Source organism: Canis lupus, chromosome 3, assembly GCF_048164855.1.
Source record: "Canis lupus baileyi chromosome 3, mCanLup2.hap1, whole genome shotgun sequence".
Taxonomy (NCBI): domain Eukaryota; kingdom Metazoa; phylum Chordata; class Mammalia; order Carnivora; family Canidae; genus Canis; species Canis lupus.
Genome location: NC_132840.1, coordinates 28,329,037 through 28,346,742, shown reverse-complemented (window position 1 = coordinate 28,346,742; position 17,706 = coordinate 28,329,037). Strand labels below are relative to the sequence as shown.

Here is a 17,706-nt window from a genome sequence, read left to right as displayed (position 1 = left end):
ATTAAAATGATATGTTTTTAGATGTAGGCTAGAAGGACCAGCCTCTCTATTTACCTAGGTAGCTAACTACAGGTTTAAATTCTTTGTATTTCTAAGATTTGTAATTTGCTTTTGAAGGGTAAGTCTCATTTGTATTCTTGGGGATGTAGTAGTATTAGTTTATGAATAAAATAGTCATTTTATTATAATTCCTCTTCCCTAAAAACCTTTTTCAACTGGTTAATAGAAGATTTCTGGGTTTTGTGAGGTTAAATCCTGTTGCAATTTGGATGTACTTCATGGAAACCTGGTGGGAGAACCTTGAAAAGTAATGTTCTGTTTATGGGCAGCTGCTGGGATATTCCCTGTTCACTCGCTTGTCATGGAGCAAAAGCTCGATCTTACTTTAGAGCCTCTTGACCAGATTCTTGCTGCCACCTGTCTGATCAGTGTGTAAATGAGCTCTGTTGACCAAGAGGAATGGCCCTCTTGGTCTCACCGTGACCAGACTAAGCTGCCGTTTCTGACCTTGCCAGTATACTTAAAAGGAGATTTTCCTCTATTATTTTCTCTGAATCTATTGTTTTCTTCTTTATAGATGATCATGGGAACAGCAATAGTAGTCATGTAAAAATCTTTTTACCGAAAAAGCTGCTTGAATGTCTGCCGAAATGTTCAAGTTTACCCAAAGAGAGGCACCGTTGGAACACTAATGAGGTAGATAAATTTCTATTTTTAGGGGTATAATTATTTTAAGGGCAAAGTTGTGAGGTCATTTAGCACAGTACACTACTTTTTATTAGTTTTAAAATCAAAATATTGCACTAGGGGATTGTAAATGAGAAGAATATTTAATCTGGGTTTAACAGAAACCAACGTTTCTTGAACTATCTCTAATCTGCTTGGCCGGTGTTGGAAAATATAAAATGTGCACGCTGACTTACTAAGATAGCATGAGTTACTATACTTGTATTCTCTTGCATTTTAGCGTCTTGCATTTGGTGGTTAACTCTGCCTGCATCTCAGATAAACGCTAGTTCTTATGTTGTCATGAATTAATAAAGAGACAGCCCCAGTGTTCCACAGAACATGCAGCGTCTTGACAGTGTGAAGTTTCTGTAGAGTTGGTGAGGGTAGGCTTCTTATTAGCAAAACAGCTTTCAGTCTTCTGTGATGATAAGAAATTGCATGGAGAATTGATGGGTTTACCTTAATGATAGGAGTTTTTTAAATTAAGAATGGAGGCTGTATGGTAGATTGTATATTTGGCATCCAATTAGAAGATTGGTAAAGTAGAATGAATGAAAGTATCTTCTTGGATGATGTTTCTTGTTTTTGGTAAATCTTAGTCTGGGAGTCTTAATATTAAGGTGGTTTGCTTTGTCATCTTTTTAATTTTGAATTCTGAATATTTCCATTTAGGGTAATGCTCATTTAGTGTGGTGATGAGAACTCGGTATGCTCCATCAATCTGGGACTTAATATTCCTTGACTTCAATTGATTGTGATTACTGGTTTTCCAGAGTTGGTGTAAGGCAGTTTGTGTTGCTGTTTAAATATAACGCCCTGCTCTAAATCGGGCCCTCAGTTTTGTTGAAAGACACAAGGAGGCAATAGTGCTGCCTGCTTATTACCCTTATCTTTCTAAGGTGATTTTGTTTTAACTTCTTGACCTAGAGTGCTTTTATTTTGAGTTTTAAGAGGTTATATGGGTGAAAGTCTCTCTACTTTAATCCTAGTTTACAGATTTAAATCCTCCTTAGACCCTCATAGCTTTGATATGTTGTCTCAACTGATTTCATATTTCTTTTTAAGGTATGTATATTTTGGTTATTTGCATAAATTATATTGCCCCCTTAGACAGAATATTGTTATGTTGATGAACATTAGCTAGTGTAGAGGCCTGTTGTTCTAATCAGTCATTGATTATTTTAAACATGAAAACAAAGTAAATATGCTGAAAATTAGTTTTAATCATAGACCATTGCTCTATCAGCAAAATAATATGATTTGGGAGCCATTTGGTAGGTCATAACTAGGTCATGAATTACTTAAAAACTCAGTATGTTTCTTAGCATTCTCTGAAATATGGATCTGCTACTTTACTATTATACAGTAGTTCCAGTTTATTTATAAATGAAACAAAACACGTGATTGGTATATATTTTTTTCAATATTATGTTTTCTGTGAAGTTGGCAGTTTATATTTACTTATGACTTGAAATTATATTTGAAACCAGCAAGTGCTTAATTAAAATTTGTGGTCTTTAGGATCTTCTGAGGCTGGAGTCACAGTATCTGAAGCTCAGTTGGTAGACTGTTCAGATCCTTGCACGGGACTTCACCTTTCACGTATTTACCTCTGGTTTTGACATGTTCCACTTATAGTTCAGGTACATTATAAAACACCTAATAAAGAATTTTTCTAGAGGATGAGATTAAAAGGGAAATACGGAGCTGTTTTGTACTTCTAGGACCCTGGGCTGCAGAATTCCTCGGAGATCACTGGTTTAGGTTGCAGTGTTAATGAAAGTCCCTGTCCAGGGAGGAGACTGCAGCCCCCTCTGTCTGGTGAAACATGAAACTGGGGGCTCTGAGACACATGGATTGTTGTGTGCTAGCTGCCACTGCTGCTGGAAACGTCAGTGAAAAAAGTATGTTCCTGTGGGTGGTGGGAGGCAGGAGGGGTGGCTCGGCCAGCAGGGGCCAAGGCTCACACCCTTTTCCATGTGACCCGTTCTCTCAGTAATTTGTCAGCTGCACACTGACAAAAACTCTTAGGAGAGAACTGAATTTAAAAGTTGGCCCATATTTCATTTCAATGTAGAGGACATGGGCTTGCTCTCTTGTTTATTTTTGGCTTTAAGAAAAAATAGGGGAATCTTGGTGACAGCTGAAGACTTAGGAGTCCTTAATTCTTTAGAGTATTATGCAGTGATGGTAACCTGTCTTTTTTTTTTTTTTTTTTTTTTTTTTTAAACTGGCTTGGATAACAGGAGGAACCAAACAATCAGTGCTTCTGTTGAAGCAGTTCCTCCTTTGATCTAGTGGGTATTGGCATTTCCCCACATTTCCCTGCACACAGACATAAGCCTGAAGGAAGCGAACTTCTGTGGACTCGTCTCACTGGGGCCCTTGGTCCCACTCATGGCAGCGTCATGCTTAGGCAGAATGCCCATGAGGTCTCTTGAATTGCTCAGAAGACTTAAGTGTAGCCATACTGCCATTAGTAAGGGCCTGTCTCCTGCTGGGGTTGGAATAGATTGCTGTGTTTTGGTGGAAGACCAAAATGTAGTCGTTGGCTTGTATTTAGGAGCAGTGTTGTACAAAAACTGCTTTAGATCCCCCTTCCCTGGAACAAGGTGCTCTCCCTGGGAGGGGTGTGAGGTGGGGGAGAGCAACAGAGAGCACATCTGAGTCCCATTTTCCGTGTCACTCTGTAGCATATGTCCACAGAGCAGACTGGTGGCTGGAGTTGCCTCTGTGAGGTGTCTCTGTCTCCCATGCTCACTCTCTGCTGGATGTGTTCAGCTTAGTTCTGGAATATCTATCATGTGACTCCTCCATACTTTTGAGAACTTCCTTTACTGAGACCTGTAGTGTAATATTTGTGATTATTTGAGAAAACCTAGCTTTTTTACAGTGTATTCCTTAAGAGGTGGAGAGTGAGATTGTGCCCATTCAGGTCTTGCCATTTATCGAGCCCCTGTTCCTTGCTAGTGGCTGGGTACTGTGTATAATTACTTCTGAGCCTTTTGATAACGTTACAAGATATGCAGTATTATTTCCTTTTAGTGATGAGGGTGTAGTGGTAAAAAGTGGTTAACTAATTTGGTCAAGATAGCACTCTTGTTAGGGCCTGTCTCTAAGCTTAATTTCTTGTACGTTGTTTACTAATTCTTAGGAACGTTCATTCTGTTGTAACATTGTCTTGGCTTTTAATCAAAGACCCGTAACTCTTTTTTTAAAAATTTTTTTTAAAGATTATTTATTTATTTATTTATTCATAGAGGCACACAGAGAGAGAGGCAGTGGGACTTGATCCAGGGTCTCCAGGATCACACCATAGGCTGCAGGCGGCGCTAAACCGCTGGGCCACCGGGGCTGCCCAGACCCGTAACTCTTAACCACATTAGTGTACTCGGCAAATCCAATCTGTCATTTAATTTTGGATTAAACAGAGTTAACACAGGGGATCCCTGGGTGGCTCAGCGGTTTGGCGCCTGCCCCTTTGGCCCAGGGCACGATCCTGGAGACCCCGGATCAAATCCCACGTCGGGCTCCCGGTGCATGGAGCCTGCTTCTCCCTCTGCCTATGTCTCTGCCTCTCTCTCTCTGTGTCTATCATGAATAAATAAATAAAATCTTAAAAAAAAAAATAAAAAGAGTTAACACAGGATTGGTATTGTGGGTTCATATGCAAATATTTGGTGAAGCTGAAAGTCACTAAAAAGGAAGACTACCGGGAGATAAGGAGGTCTTAGGGCCCAGCTAAGGAACCTTTCTTAATGCATTGGGATAGGTAAAATCTCCTGCCCTTCTTTTTTTTTTTTTTAAATTTTTATTTATTTATGATAGAGAGAGAGAAAGAGGCAGAGACACAGGCAGAGGGAGAAGCAGGCTCTGTGCACCGGGAGCCCGATGTGGGACTCGATCCCGGGTCTCCAGGATCAGTGCCCTGGGCCAAAGGCAGGCGCCAAACCGCTGCGCCACCCAGAGATCCCCTCTCCTGCCCTTCTTAAATGTTATTTGCAAGTGCAAAATAAATGTATTGTCTAGAAACAAATCCATTTTGGATTATGCTTTCTCAGCCACACAAAGCCTTCACCCGTGTTCTTGCAGGTGATAAAGTTGGGTGATGATGATGGTGGCAGTAATTATGGCAGCCAGCATTGACTGAGGATGTACTGTGTGTGAGACACTGGTGGGTCCTTGATGTGAATAATCACATTTACTCCTTAAATTCATCTTATGAGGCAGATGTGATTTTCCTTATGGTATCAATGAGGAGATCTGAGCCACAGAGATGTTAAATAATATGGTAGCCCAAGAGTGGTGGACTTTGGACTCTAACCTTGTAGCCTGATTTCGGAGCCCATTCTCTCTCCAGTTCTGTCCTGAAGAATACTTTCAAATAGACTTTCTCAAGATCTTGTAGCTGTTTAGTGACTTCTCATCCTTTTGTTTTATAGAATTTTTTTGCTTCTTTATTTATTTAGATCTTCAGGTATTATACATAAACAATGTATTTTTTTTTAACTTAATGTATTTTTACATGAATTTTTTTTTTTTTTTTAAAGTAGCACCTATTTCGGGGTGCCTTGGTGGCTCAGTTAAGTGTTTGACTCTTGATCTCAGCTCAGGTCTTCATCTCAGGGTTGCGAATTCAATCCCCCGCATTGGGCCCCACTACTGGGTGTGGAGCCTACTTACAAAAAGGAAGAAAAAAGCACTCATTTCTTAGGGAAGTAGTTTTGATTCTTTTTTTTTTTTTTTTAATTTTTATTTATTTATGATAGTCACACACAGAGAGAGAGAGAGAGAGGCAGAGAGATAGGCAGGGGGAGAAGCAGGCTCCATGCACCGGGAGCCCGACGTGAGATTCGATCCCGGGTCTCCAGGATCGCGCCCTGGGCCAAAGGCAGGCGCTAAACCGCTGCGCCACCCAGGGATCCCGTAGTTTTGATTCTTTTTTTTTTTTCCCCGTAGTTTTGATTCTTAATGAATATTAATATGTAGGCTCTGGATGATGAAAAAAATATTAAAAGTAGAAATTTTGAACCTGTGCATTACTTGAGGGTTGGGCTTGATTTTTATATCCAGTGTAGGGGAGAAACAATGTATTAAACAGAGCAAAATTGTTAAAGAACCAGCTCTTATTCCATAATCAGTTTGGCATTCACATCTTTATTAGGTGAACTATTATAAGGTTTCTGCATTTTAAGTTAATATTTTTAAGGCCCAGAGCCAGAAATAATTATGCTAATGCAACTTTCTGATTGCACAAATGACTATTCATAATTACACATATTAGTACTCCATGTATGTTGTCCAGACTGAAATTCTTTTGTTTAGTCATTAATTAGCTGTTTGACTTAAAATACAACTACTGCATTCCCCCAGTTGCTGGATCTGGATTTTAGATGGCATTCTTCCATAGCCGAACTAATACACCAACAAACCTTTTGTAATGAAAATATTCTCCTTAAATGTTCAAATCACTTTTGTGTGCTACTGTTTTTGCACTATTAATGCTCTTTGTTTTTGTTTTTCCTCTAATACAAAGTTTCTCTAGAGTAAATAAACAAAATAGAATTCTAGTTTGTACTGATCTTTAAAAAAGTTGCATCAGACGTTTTCGATTGATAGCTTTAGAGATTTTCATATTAAATGCATCTTTTTTAATGGTAAAAATGTCTGTGTAGAGCACATGTAGCTATCCACTGGTACATTCTAAGTCATGCCAAAGAACCCGGAGGAAAAAACCCTAAGTGTAATGCTTTTTATAGGGAAAGAATTACCTTTTTAAATCTTAAGTACTTTTTTTCCCTTAATTTTTTTATATTCAGGTAAGAAAAATAGACTTTAAGACTGTGAGATTTATGAAATTAATATTTCAGTTGTTTTAATAAGAAGCCACCTTCTCAAAATTTTAGTCATTTTTTGTGTGTGTATGTGTGTAGGCATATATTCTTTAGTGTTTTTTGTGTTTTTAATTTTTCTCTTGGTAAACCTTAGAGTCATAGTTTTAAGGGCTGTAATTTTTTCAGTGATTGGTTTTTCTAGTATATTTAATAAGTTATCTTTTTGAAATACAGACCAACATTTTGAAGGGGATCATTTAGCACTCTTCAGACTTCCATTATGCAATCTAAACAGAAAAACATTAGCATTATGAAGTGAGTGAGGTATTTGGTCTTGATGACTCAGAAGGCTAGTTAACCCTGAGGTTGGCCTTTGTTCTCTGTAGCTTTTGGCAGTGCTAACAGTTTGGTCTCAAGTTATTCTCTGAGTCCAGGTGGGGCTCTCCTGTTTAATTGCAAATAGGAAAGTGCAGATATGAATAGTACCACAGAGAGTCAAGTTTTAAGAGGAATGCCATTTGATTTTTGAATATGATCTATGGTACCAAATTTCAAATTAAATGTGATCATTTTGTAGCAGTTGGGTTAACTGTAATTCCTCTGTTTAACTTAGTAGTATGAGGTCAGGTGAATGGATATTAAATCCAAATGAGCATACACCTGTCTATCAGACAGCCTGTGGTATCAGTTTAGCATTGGTGGTAGCAGAGGCAGATTGGATGTATTGAAATGCTGGGGGTAGATGTAGTTCCCCACCTGTTGGGGGGAGACAGGTGAGGAGAGGTCGAGACAGGCAGGTTTAGCTCTGAGAAATGGCAGGAGAAGCAGATCTTACTTGCAGAGAGTAGAGTAATGTTTTAACATTTGAATAAGATGTTAAGGAAAATTTTCCTTAAAGGAAGAAAATTCCTGTGGACCTGCCTCAGTTTTGACCCCGGTGATTCTTATTATGTGGTATTATTTCAGAATATAGCACTTAGAAGAATACTTGGCCCATAGTCAGTGTTCAGTAAATATTTGTTGCAAGAATGAAATGTGTAAAAATACAAAAAAAAAAAAAAAAAAGTCCTCAGTATAAATTTCTGAGCTTTTGGAGTTCTTGTTCAGTTATAAAACTCACACACACATATATATGTTACATAAAAACGACTAGAAAACAAATAAAATTTATATTAACAGCATTAGTTCAATGTGATGGATGATGTTTTGCCAAAACCAACTTGTCTCTTGCAACACGAATATGATAGTGACTGTACTCAGGCAGGATCCTTAGAATTTGGCATGTGGCAGTGATCCCACCCCTCTCCCCATTGAACTATTTAGAAACTGATTTTGGCTCAGCAGGCATTTTTCTAAGTCCATTGTTAGGCCTTGGAACAAATATATGATTTAGTCTGAAGTTCACTTCTGGATTTTCTCATTAGCCTGAGAACAACTTAAATGGCTACCCAGGTGTTGTAATCACAGATCACAGACTTGAGCAGTGGATCTGTGTGTTAAAAGAATTGGTTATGGGTTTTATTTTTTCAGGTTATAAATTAAGATGTAAAATGAAAACTTCCATAGTGAACTCAAGGACCACTGATCTCCTGGAAGGGATACACAACTGGCAATCAGGAACTGGTTCTATCTAGTTGTGGCTCTGCCACCAGTCAACTGAGTGCCAGGTGAGCCACAGTCTGGGCCTCTTTGGAGTTTTGGGTGATCATGCTAAGTGACCCTTAGAGATAGAATGATTGTGCCAAGTGACTCTATGCCGTGAGCCGCGTTCTCCAGTTTTGGAGGCCAAATCTCTGTTGCTTTTGCACTGTTGTTTGCAGTCGGACACTCAGGGCAGGCTTGGGGCCAATTGGTGTATGTGTTTATTTATTTATTTTTTGCCGTTAATCATCCTTTATTTTTAAAGTGTATGATTCAGTGGTTTTTTAGCATAGTCTACACATAGTTGTGCAGCCATCACTACCATGTAATTCTGGAACACTTTTATCACCCCAACAGCTCAGGTTTTCCATCTCTCTGGGCTTGGTTAATAATGTCTTATTATATAGGAAGCCCTTTTAAAGTACAGATGGCGATAGTGGTAGGTGCAGGCTTATTCTAATTTTTGTGACCTTATTTTGAAGAGGTGGCATGAAGGATCATCTCCACCTCCCCCTTTCTTTTTCGTCTCCTTTTTGCCTAAATACCTGAAAATAGCAGAACCCCAAAGCTGAATGTCATAGTGTACCTACTTACCTATGTACTTGCCTGCCCACCTTCCAGTCTTTTTAATACTACCTTCCAAATGTTTCTAATGATAAAGTCTGTTATCTTGGTGATGATGAAGTTCTGTTGAAGATTTTAAGAGAAGTTCCTAAAATATAATCTTAAGTTTTCCAGTGTTAATGCTTTTTAGAAAGCTGGAAAAAAATGAAGAAGAACAAACAAAAGAATCCTTTCTAGATGTCTGAGAAACTACAGATGGGCTGGGGTGGATGTGATGAAGATAAATTTGTGTTTGGGAGAGTGTTTTCTCTGTAAGGGAGAATATTATGGGCAGGACGTATGGATTTCATGAGGCTTTCTCGTATGCTTCCATGCTTGTGTGTTCTCTGGTCTGGTCAAGGGTGTAGAGTTGAAATCAATGTAGAGCCGAAAGAACCTGTTGTTTACATTTGCTGGGGCTCTGGGGAATTGGACAAGATTGAGCAGATGTGTGCGTGTGTACATATACATGTGCATGCAACCAGGTGGGGCAGCTGTAGTAGAACCGGGGTGGAATTCTAAGGCAAGCTTCATTTTGCCTTGAGTTCATTTTTCTGTGATTCCAAAGGAGTTTATGGGAAAAAAGAGAAGGTTCCATGTCTGAGAAAACAGGAAGCTGAAAAGTAGCTTGACCTGGGCTAGAAAGTAGAGTCCTTTGTGCCAGAAGTCAGAGGGAGCGTGTGGCTGAGGGATTGGCCTCCACAGGTGCTGCAATAAGAGCACTTGGGTGTAGGCCACACATTCTACTTTTTGTTTACCTTTTTTTTTTTTTTTATTAAGGTTTAATTTTTTTTAGAGCAACTTCAGGTTCTTAGCAAATTGAGAGGAAGGTACAGAGAGTTCCTTTACAACCCCTGCCTCCAAACTTGCATAGCCTCCCCAACTATCAATGCTCCCCCCACCCCCAGAGTGGTACCTCTGTTACAATTGAGGACCTACATTGACACATTATCATCACCCAGAGTCCCTAATTTATATTATGATTCACTCTTGGTGTTAAGATGTCTTTTCATGGCTTGCTAGCTCATCTCTTTTTAGTGATGACTAATACTTTACTGTCTAGATGGACCATGGTGTTTGTCTGTTCATCTACTGAAGGACTTTTGGTAGCTTCCAAGTTTTGGCAATATTAAATAAAGCTGATATAAACATCTGTGTGCAGGAATTTTGTGTGGAGATGTTTTCACCTCTTTAAAATACCAAGGAATGTGATTGCTGGATCATATGGTAAGAGTAGGATTAGTTTTATAAGAAACTATTAAACTGTTCTTTAAGAGTGTCTGTACTGTTGGTACTCCTGCCAGCAACAGTGAGAGTCCCTATTCCTCCACATGCTCCCAGCATTTGGTAATGTTGGTGTTCTAGGTTTTGGCTTGTTCTAATAGGTATGTAGTGGTATTTCATTGTTTTAATTTTCCTGAAGACACATATATGGAGCATCTTTTCATATGCTCGTTTGCCATCTGTATCTCTTTGGTCTGTTAAAGTCTTTGGCCTATTTAATTAGGTTGTTTTCTTATTGTTGAGTGTGAAGAGTTCTTTGTGTACTTTGGACAACAGTCTTTTATGAGATGTGCTTTTGCAAGTATTTTCTCCCAGTCATTCTCTTGACTTTTTTTTTTCATAGGATAGAGGTTTTTAATTTTTATTAAGTCAGTTACTTCTTTCATGGATCCTGCCTTTGCTGTAGTAATGCTACACAGGTTAGCTAGATTTTCTCCTGTGTTATCTTCCAGGGGTTTTATAGTTTTGCATTTTATGTTTAGGTCCGCATCCAATTTTACTTGATTTTTTTGTGAAGATATAGTTCTAGATTCTTTTTTTTCTTTTTTGATCTGTGGATGTGCAGTTCTTCCAACACCATTTGTTGGAAAGACTGTCTTTGCTCCATTGTATTGCCTTTGCTCCTCTGTCAAAGATGAGTTGACTGTATTTATGTGGGTCTATTTCTGGGCTTTTTCTTCTGTTCCATTGATTTATTTGTCTGTTTCGATAGTACCATACTGTCTTCATTATTGTAGCTTTATAGTAAGTCTTGAAGTTTGGTAGTGTCATTCCTCTGACTTTGTTCTTGTCATTCAGTATTGACTCGGCTCTTCTGGGTTTTTTGCCTTTCTGTGTAAACTTTAGAATCATTTTGTTATTTGTGCTACCCACAAAATAACTTGCTGAGATTTAGGTTGGGATTACATTGGATCTATAGATTAAGTTGATAAGAACTGACGTCTTGAGAATAAGTCTCCCTGTCTGTGAACATGGAGTATCTCTCCATTTATTTACATAATTCTTTGATTTCATTCACAGAGTTTTGTAGTTTGTCTCATAAAGATCATGGATCATGTACATATTGTTAGATTTATGCCTAGTTATTTTCTTTTCTTTTCTTTTCTTTCTTTTCTTTTCTTTTCTTTTCTTTTCTTTTCTTTTCTTTTCTTTTCTTTTCTTTTCTTTTCTTTTCGCTAATACTGTGTTTTACAATTCAAGTTCCACTTGTTCATTACTGGTATATAGGAAGGTGATAGACTTTTCTACAACTGCTTTTTAGCTCTAGGATTTTTCAGAAGGCCTAACATTTGCAGTGCAAACATCTGCTCTGTTTACTGATGCATCCAAAGCACTTAAAAACATTGCTTGGTATGTAGTGGGTCTTCAGTGACCAAAAGCCTTTTGAAAAAAGAGGGACCATCAGTCTGTATATAACTCATGCCTAAAAGTAGTTCCCTTTTAAAGAAAGGGTGGAGAGCATTTCAGGGAAGGGGGAAAGTCCCAACACAGAAGGTCAAGGACAAGGTGGGAAAGGCCACACCTTCTCCGTTTTCTGGATGTAGGGGACAGAGCCTATTCAGAGAAGCTGGCCAAGAAGAAGGCTATCCTGTTGGAAGCTGAGTTCTTATTTAGAAAGAGCTGCAAAAACCACTTTCTTCAGAAAGAGGAGAGAAAACACTTAAGTATATTTACCTTTTTAAAAAGTTAAAGATTGGAGAGAAAGAGGGACAATGCCATTTGCTTCCCGTTTCTGAGAAAGGATACATTAAAATAGCTTGAAATTAAGCAGAATCTATAAAATTGAGGTCAGAGTAGAGTCATTTCCTATTTTTCCTGTCTTTAAACCATGTAGTGACAGACACCCCTTTCCCGGCATCAGAAGACAGTTGTTAATGTGCATGCTAGGGTTATATTTTATTTTTGTATTGTTGAACATTTAAGCTTCCTAACTCTAATTGTTTTATTTAAGAATCAGTTTTGTTAGATGCTTTCTTCAATCATTATTAATCAAAATTTTTATGTATTTTCCACTAATTTTTAACAGTCCATTCCTCAAGCAATTCAGAGAGCCTGCTGTGGGGTGATTATGTATTTCTTATTTTATAAATGAGGATGGTGAGATGTAAGTGTTTTAGAATTAGCATGTAACATCATCTAATATACTGTATAATTCACTTTGTTTAATGTGTATTGTCTGGCTGCCCCTGTTGGACTGTGAGGTCTGGGTGGACTGGGGTCTTCATCTGCTCTTTTTACTGATAGATCTGAAGAGTTTGCTTGTTTGTTTATTTATTTATTTATTTTTAGATTTTATTTATTTATTCATGAGGGACACAGAGAGAGAGAGAGGCAGAGACACAGGCAGAGAGAGAAGCAGGCTCCATGCAGGGAGCCCGATGTGGGACTTGATCCGGGTCTCCAGGATCAGGCCCTGGGCCAAAGGCAGGTGCTCAACCGCTGAGCCAGCCAGGCATCCCAGATCTGAAGAGTTTAAAACAGTACCTGGCACATAGTGGGTGTTTAGTGACCAATGGATGCGGTTTAGGTTTGCTACTCAAGTGTGCTGCTAATACTTTGTCTCTGAATTCTACAGTCTAGGTTAGTAAAAATCATTAGTAGTGACAAACAGATCCATGGGAGGTACCCCTGAAAAAGTTGTGATGTGGAGAAGAGCAGAGTGTGTGCTCCCCATGAGCACTCGGGTTCCCAAATCCATGAAAACAAGGGTTGAGGCAGGAACTCAGTTCTTACCTCAAACTCAGCAGTCAGATAAGTAAGTCACCCCTGTCCAGGGCAGGAACAGGAAGGAGTGTGAATCAGGAAGCCAAGACTCTCGTTGTGGAGGAGCTCTTGCCATGTGGGAAATGAAACCAGGGAGAGGGAGGACCCTCCCATCGCCACTCCCTTGCCCCTAATTCACACAGTTCGGCATAGGTAGAAAGGTGGCCAAATCACCCCAAAGTCTGCCATGAGAAAGAAACAGTTGACTTTTTGATAGATACCTCTTCAGATGTTTTTCTGTGGTGATGTGTCTGTATATTTTATTAACTCAGAATAGGTTTATTCTGTATGTAGTTTTGTAATCTGTTTTTTTCTTAATATGTTGTATATATCCTAGGGCTTTTTTGACAGTGATCCATAGCATCATGTTTATTGACTGCACATTAGTATTCCATTGTATTTCCTGCTATCAGTTATGCTTACCAGTATTTTTGAGGGCCTAGTATGTGCCAGGTACTGGTTGAGGATAATGAGGATACTAGATAGAAAGTTCCTGTTCTTTTTTTTTTTTTTAATTTTTATTTATTTATGATAGTCACACACAGAGAGAGAGAGAGAGAGAGGCAGAGACACAGGCCGAGGGAGAAGCAGGCTCCATGCACCGGGAGCCCGACGTGGGATTCGATCCCGGGTCTCCAGGATCGCGCCCTGGGCCAAAGGCAGGCGCCAAACCGCTGCGCCACCCAGGGATCCCGAAAGTTCCTGTTCTCATGGAGTTTATAGTTTAGAAGGAAAGACAAGAATTTCAGAGAGTGCTAAGAAGAAAATAGAACAGGACACTGAGGTGTGAGTCCTTTTGTTGGATGGTTTGACTTTCTTAGGAAGTGAGCTGAGATCTGAATGATGAAAGAGGGATAGCTGCTTGAGGATCTAGGGGAAGAACACTTGAGGCAGAAGGAATAGCAAGTACAAAGGCCCTGAGGTAGGAACGTATTTGGTTTGAGGAACAATAAAAGACATTTTTTTTGCTGGAGCAGAGTGGACATCTGGAAGGTGAGATAGGTAAGGTAGGCAGGGGCTAGCTCTCAAAGTGTCTGGGAGTCATCAAGACTTGCAATTTTATTTTAAGAGTAACAGTAAGTCATTGAAGGATAAGCTCTCAGGAAGTGAGTGACATAATATGGATTTTTTTTATTTTCAAAGTCTTTTTCTGGCCACACCGTGGCCAAAAGGGGAAGCAGAGAGACCAGCAAGGAGGCTGTTGTAATAACTGGCAATCTTCGTAAGAGTGAGGGTGAAAAGTGGGATATGCTTTGGAGTTGGAGGTGTTAGGACTCGTGGGACTGGACATAGGCGGTAGAAAGAAGTTAAGAAGGATTCCTAATTTGTGGCCTTAGCCACAACCTTGGTGCTGGTGCTTATAAAAGACCAAAAAGACTGAGGGAAGGGAGGGTGGGGCTGGATCAAGAGTGCTCTTTTGGGATGTATTGATTTTACCGTGTCTGTTAGACACTGAAGTGGCAGCATCGAGTAGGCAGCTGTCTGGGAGTCTGAGAGAGGTCCTGTCTGGAGATCTAAATTGGAGAGCCATTAGAATAGATGAGATCACCCTGGGGGCAAAAGATATTTAAGAGAAGGGATGAGATAAGCCCTGAGTGGAGCAGGAGGAGGCAGCAGAGCGAGGAGTAGTGGTAAACCACACAAGTGTGAGATGGAAGCCCAGAGAAAAAAGTGTTTCAAGGAGGAGGGTGTATCAGTTTTCTTTTTGCTGCTGTAACAAATTACCACAAACTTGGCATCTTAAAACAGCACAGATTTATTGTCTTAGAGTTTGGTAGGTCAGATATCTGACACGGGTCTCACTGGGCTAAAATCATGGTGTGGGCAGGGCTGTGCTCTGTTCTGGAGGTGCTAGAGAAGAATCTGTTTCCTTCCTTGCCTGTTCTACCTTCTAGAGCAATCAACATAGCTCTGTCTTCAGAGCCATCATCAGACCATAGCGTCTCTGACCCCTCTCCATTGCCACACCCCTTTCTCTGTTTCTGACCTCTCTTTGTATCCTGCTTCCAGTTTTAGGGCTCTTATGATTACATTGGTTCCATTGGATAACTCAGGTCAATCTATTTTAAACTCAGCTGATTAGCAGCCTTAATTCTTAACTCCACCTGCAACTTTGCCATGTAATACAACCTATTTCCAGGTTCTGGGGATTAGGATGTGGCTATCTTTGGGTGGGGGCATTAATTGTCCTATCACAGAGGGGGTAATCAGAGGTTACTGAGAAGTGGAGGAAAACGAGGATGAGGTCACCATTAGATTTGGGCACCTAGAGGCTCTTAGTAACCCAGGTGGGTGGTTTCAGTGGCATGGTGGGCGCAGAGGCCCCTGTTGGAGTAGGGGGAAGGGCAGATGGGTGAGGGTGTAGGGGCTGCAAGTGTTAGTGATTTTTTTTTTAATGTATTTTTTTTATTGGATTCGATTTGCCTGCAGTTGTTAGTGATTCTTGATGGGAGATTTCCTGTGAAGGAAAAGGAATTATGGCTCAGTGTGCAAGAGAAGCACAGAGCACGGGTCTAAGAAGGTGCAGAGATTCAGGGAAAACTTCTGAGGAAGAGTCTGAGTCTGGTGTCAGGTGGAGTGGGTTACCTGAGCCAAGAACCTGGAGCAAGACCAACAGTTGGCTTATAGCGTTGGAGACACCTGAAAAAAGAATTAATATGGTTATTTACAATAAAGTAGAACATACCCCATGTCTCATCTGCATGCCCCTGGGTCAGTGGACAGAATGTTTGTCAGCAGCTCCTACAAGGTCCTCACCCCACCACCCTGTCAGAGGCTGTTGTCATTCCTTCCGTGGTTGGCCAGATCTCTGAAGTCTGAGTAGAATACCTGCCTTTTATTCTTCGTGGACCCACTATGGTTTGACCACAGCTCTGTGCCATAGGGGGAAAGTGAGTCTTGCATGCAGCACAGAGCTTAGTCCTTTCCTGCCTTGGTTTTTTTCTTTCACTTCATTGTGTTTTAATAACATTCAGATGCAGTAGTATTTACTGAGCAGTAGGCTCTGGGCAAAATAAGCCTGAACCACCAGATCCCTGCCCTGTTGGGCTTGCATTCTAGAGGACCCATCTTATGACTAATAGGTGTGTCCAGAGCTGTCATCTCCAGGAGACAAGGCACCGAGTTTATGTGGGCTGCTCTTATGGGGCTCTTGGATGCTTTAACCAGCTGGTGGACCTTCTCTTCACCTCATCACTTGGCCACCTTCAGCAGCAGGCCAGCGTTTCCTGCTGCTGGCAGAGCTCCTGCTCCTTACCTGCAGCTATCCACAGCTACTCACAGCCCCCCTCACTTCCCTAGAGGATGACCCAGTGCTCCTCACACCCTTCTTGGAGAGCCCTTCCCTGAACCTCCATCCAGAGGTATACTCTCTTCCCTTTTTTTCTCATCCAGCTTAAATTCCAGAGTCCAGAGTATGTAATCACTTTCACACATGCCCTTAACTTTCCTGCCCTTCTCTCCTGCTGTCACACCCAACTGGACAAATCCTGTTCCCAGTGAATCCTCCCTGTCTGCTGGCTTCTGTGTGCCTGCACCCAAGCAGCTCAATGTTGCTGGAGAAAAATGAGGTAAAAAAATCAGGCTTCTGTTTCTGTCAGTTCTTGGTCACCAAATGAGCACTTAGAACCACCCACAGTTTTCTAGGATTCTCCACCCACTAATCCTGTTTTGACTTCATGACCACTTCATACTTTCTGAGTGTTTCTCACCAGACCACCCCCTTTACTGTCACCACCACTGTTGTCTCTTAGCTGTGGAACTTCTTTACTCCACCACCACTTCCCACCAACTGAGTCTTCCTAACTACTGTTGAAGGCCAGTCTGGTCACAAGAGTGCTGGGTGCCAGCCCCTCCCCCTCTCAAGGACTTTAGTCCAGCAGTCATCCTGCATTCTCCTGCATCTTCGGTTCCTCCGTTTCTACCAGATTGTCCAGGTTAACATCCACAAAAACAGCGTCCCTTTCCATCAATAACCCCATTTTAAAATCCTCAGCATGAAAATTTCTTAAGAAAACAATCCACTTATTTCCTCTGTGTTCTCACTTTCCAGTTACTCTTTAATTCATATATACAGGGATGCCTGGGTGGCTCAGTGGTTAAGTGTCTGCCTTCCGACCCAGGGTGTGATCCTGGAGTCCCAGGATCGAGTCCCACATCGGGCTCCCTGCTTGGAGCCTGCTTCTTCCTCTGTGTCTCTGCCTCTCTCTCTCTCTCTCTGTGTGTCTCTCATAATAAATAAATACAATCTTAAAAAAAAAATTCGTACCTACACCCTCTACCCCTGCCGTAGTGAAACTGCCCATTTTTTTCCAACATCGTATATTTTGCCAAACCCAGCAGACACCCTGTAGCCTTTTGACAGCCCTTCCTTCTCCAGACCTTTCTCTGTGGTTGTGATTGGGCATCTTCTGGGCGCTCCTTCCTCTAGGGCCGCCGCCTCTCTGTTCCCCTAAGCCCATCTTCTCATCCAGTCTTTTTAGGGTCAGGTTCCCCCAGGCTCTGCCCTGCAGTGTCTCTGTTCACATCATGCAGTATCTTGAGTGACACCACTCCTACACAGCTCGGGATACATCTGTATGTCCCCAGTTACAGGCCCTGACTTTTCCACAGATGCTTATGGACACCTCAGGCAGCTCATCCTCAACTGAACTCTGGATCTTTCCCTAACTCTGCTGACTGTACAGTAGTCCCTACTCTCCCTCTTTCCCACCCCCAGATCGAATGCGGCACCAGATCGTACCAGGTCTTTCCCTGCCACCTGCCCAGGGCTTTCTTGGGCTTTTTTGCTGTGGAATGAAGAAGCCTGTGAATACCTTCTTGGAATTATTTCTTAGAGCAAACTATTTATGGG

General features: G+C 40.9%; 1 protein-coding gene across 22 annotated transcripts in view; it reads left to right on the top strand.

Annotated features, from left to right (window-relative positions):
* CAMTA1 (calmodulin binding transcription activator 1) overlaps positions 1-17,706 on the top strand; it is an 848,042-nt gene that overhangs the window by 33,199 nt on the left and 797,137 nt on the right. For 21 of the 22 annotated variants that reach the window (XR_012027963.1, XR_012027962.1, XM_072819831.1 and 18 more), the window contains one exon: positions 578-696. The exons of the other annotated variant lie outside the window; for it this stretch is intronic. Coding sequence is in view for 19 of the 21 variants with exons in the window: in XM_072819831.1 (XP_072675932.1) it covers positions 578-696 (119 nt within the window). In the remaining 2 variants the exon portion in view is untranslated. The remainder of the gene's footprint in view (positions 1-577; positions 697-17,706) is intronic. 22 annotated transcript variants of the gene reach the window in all.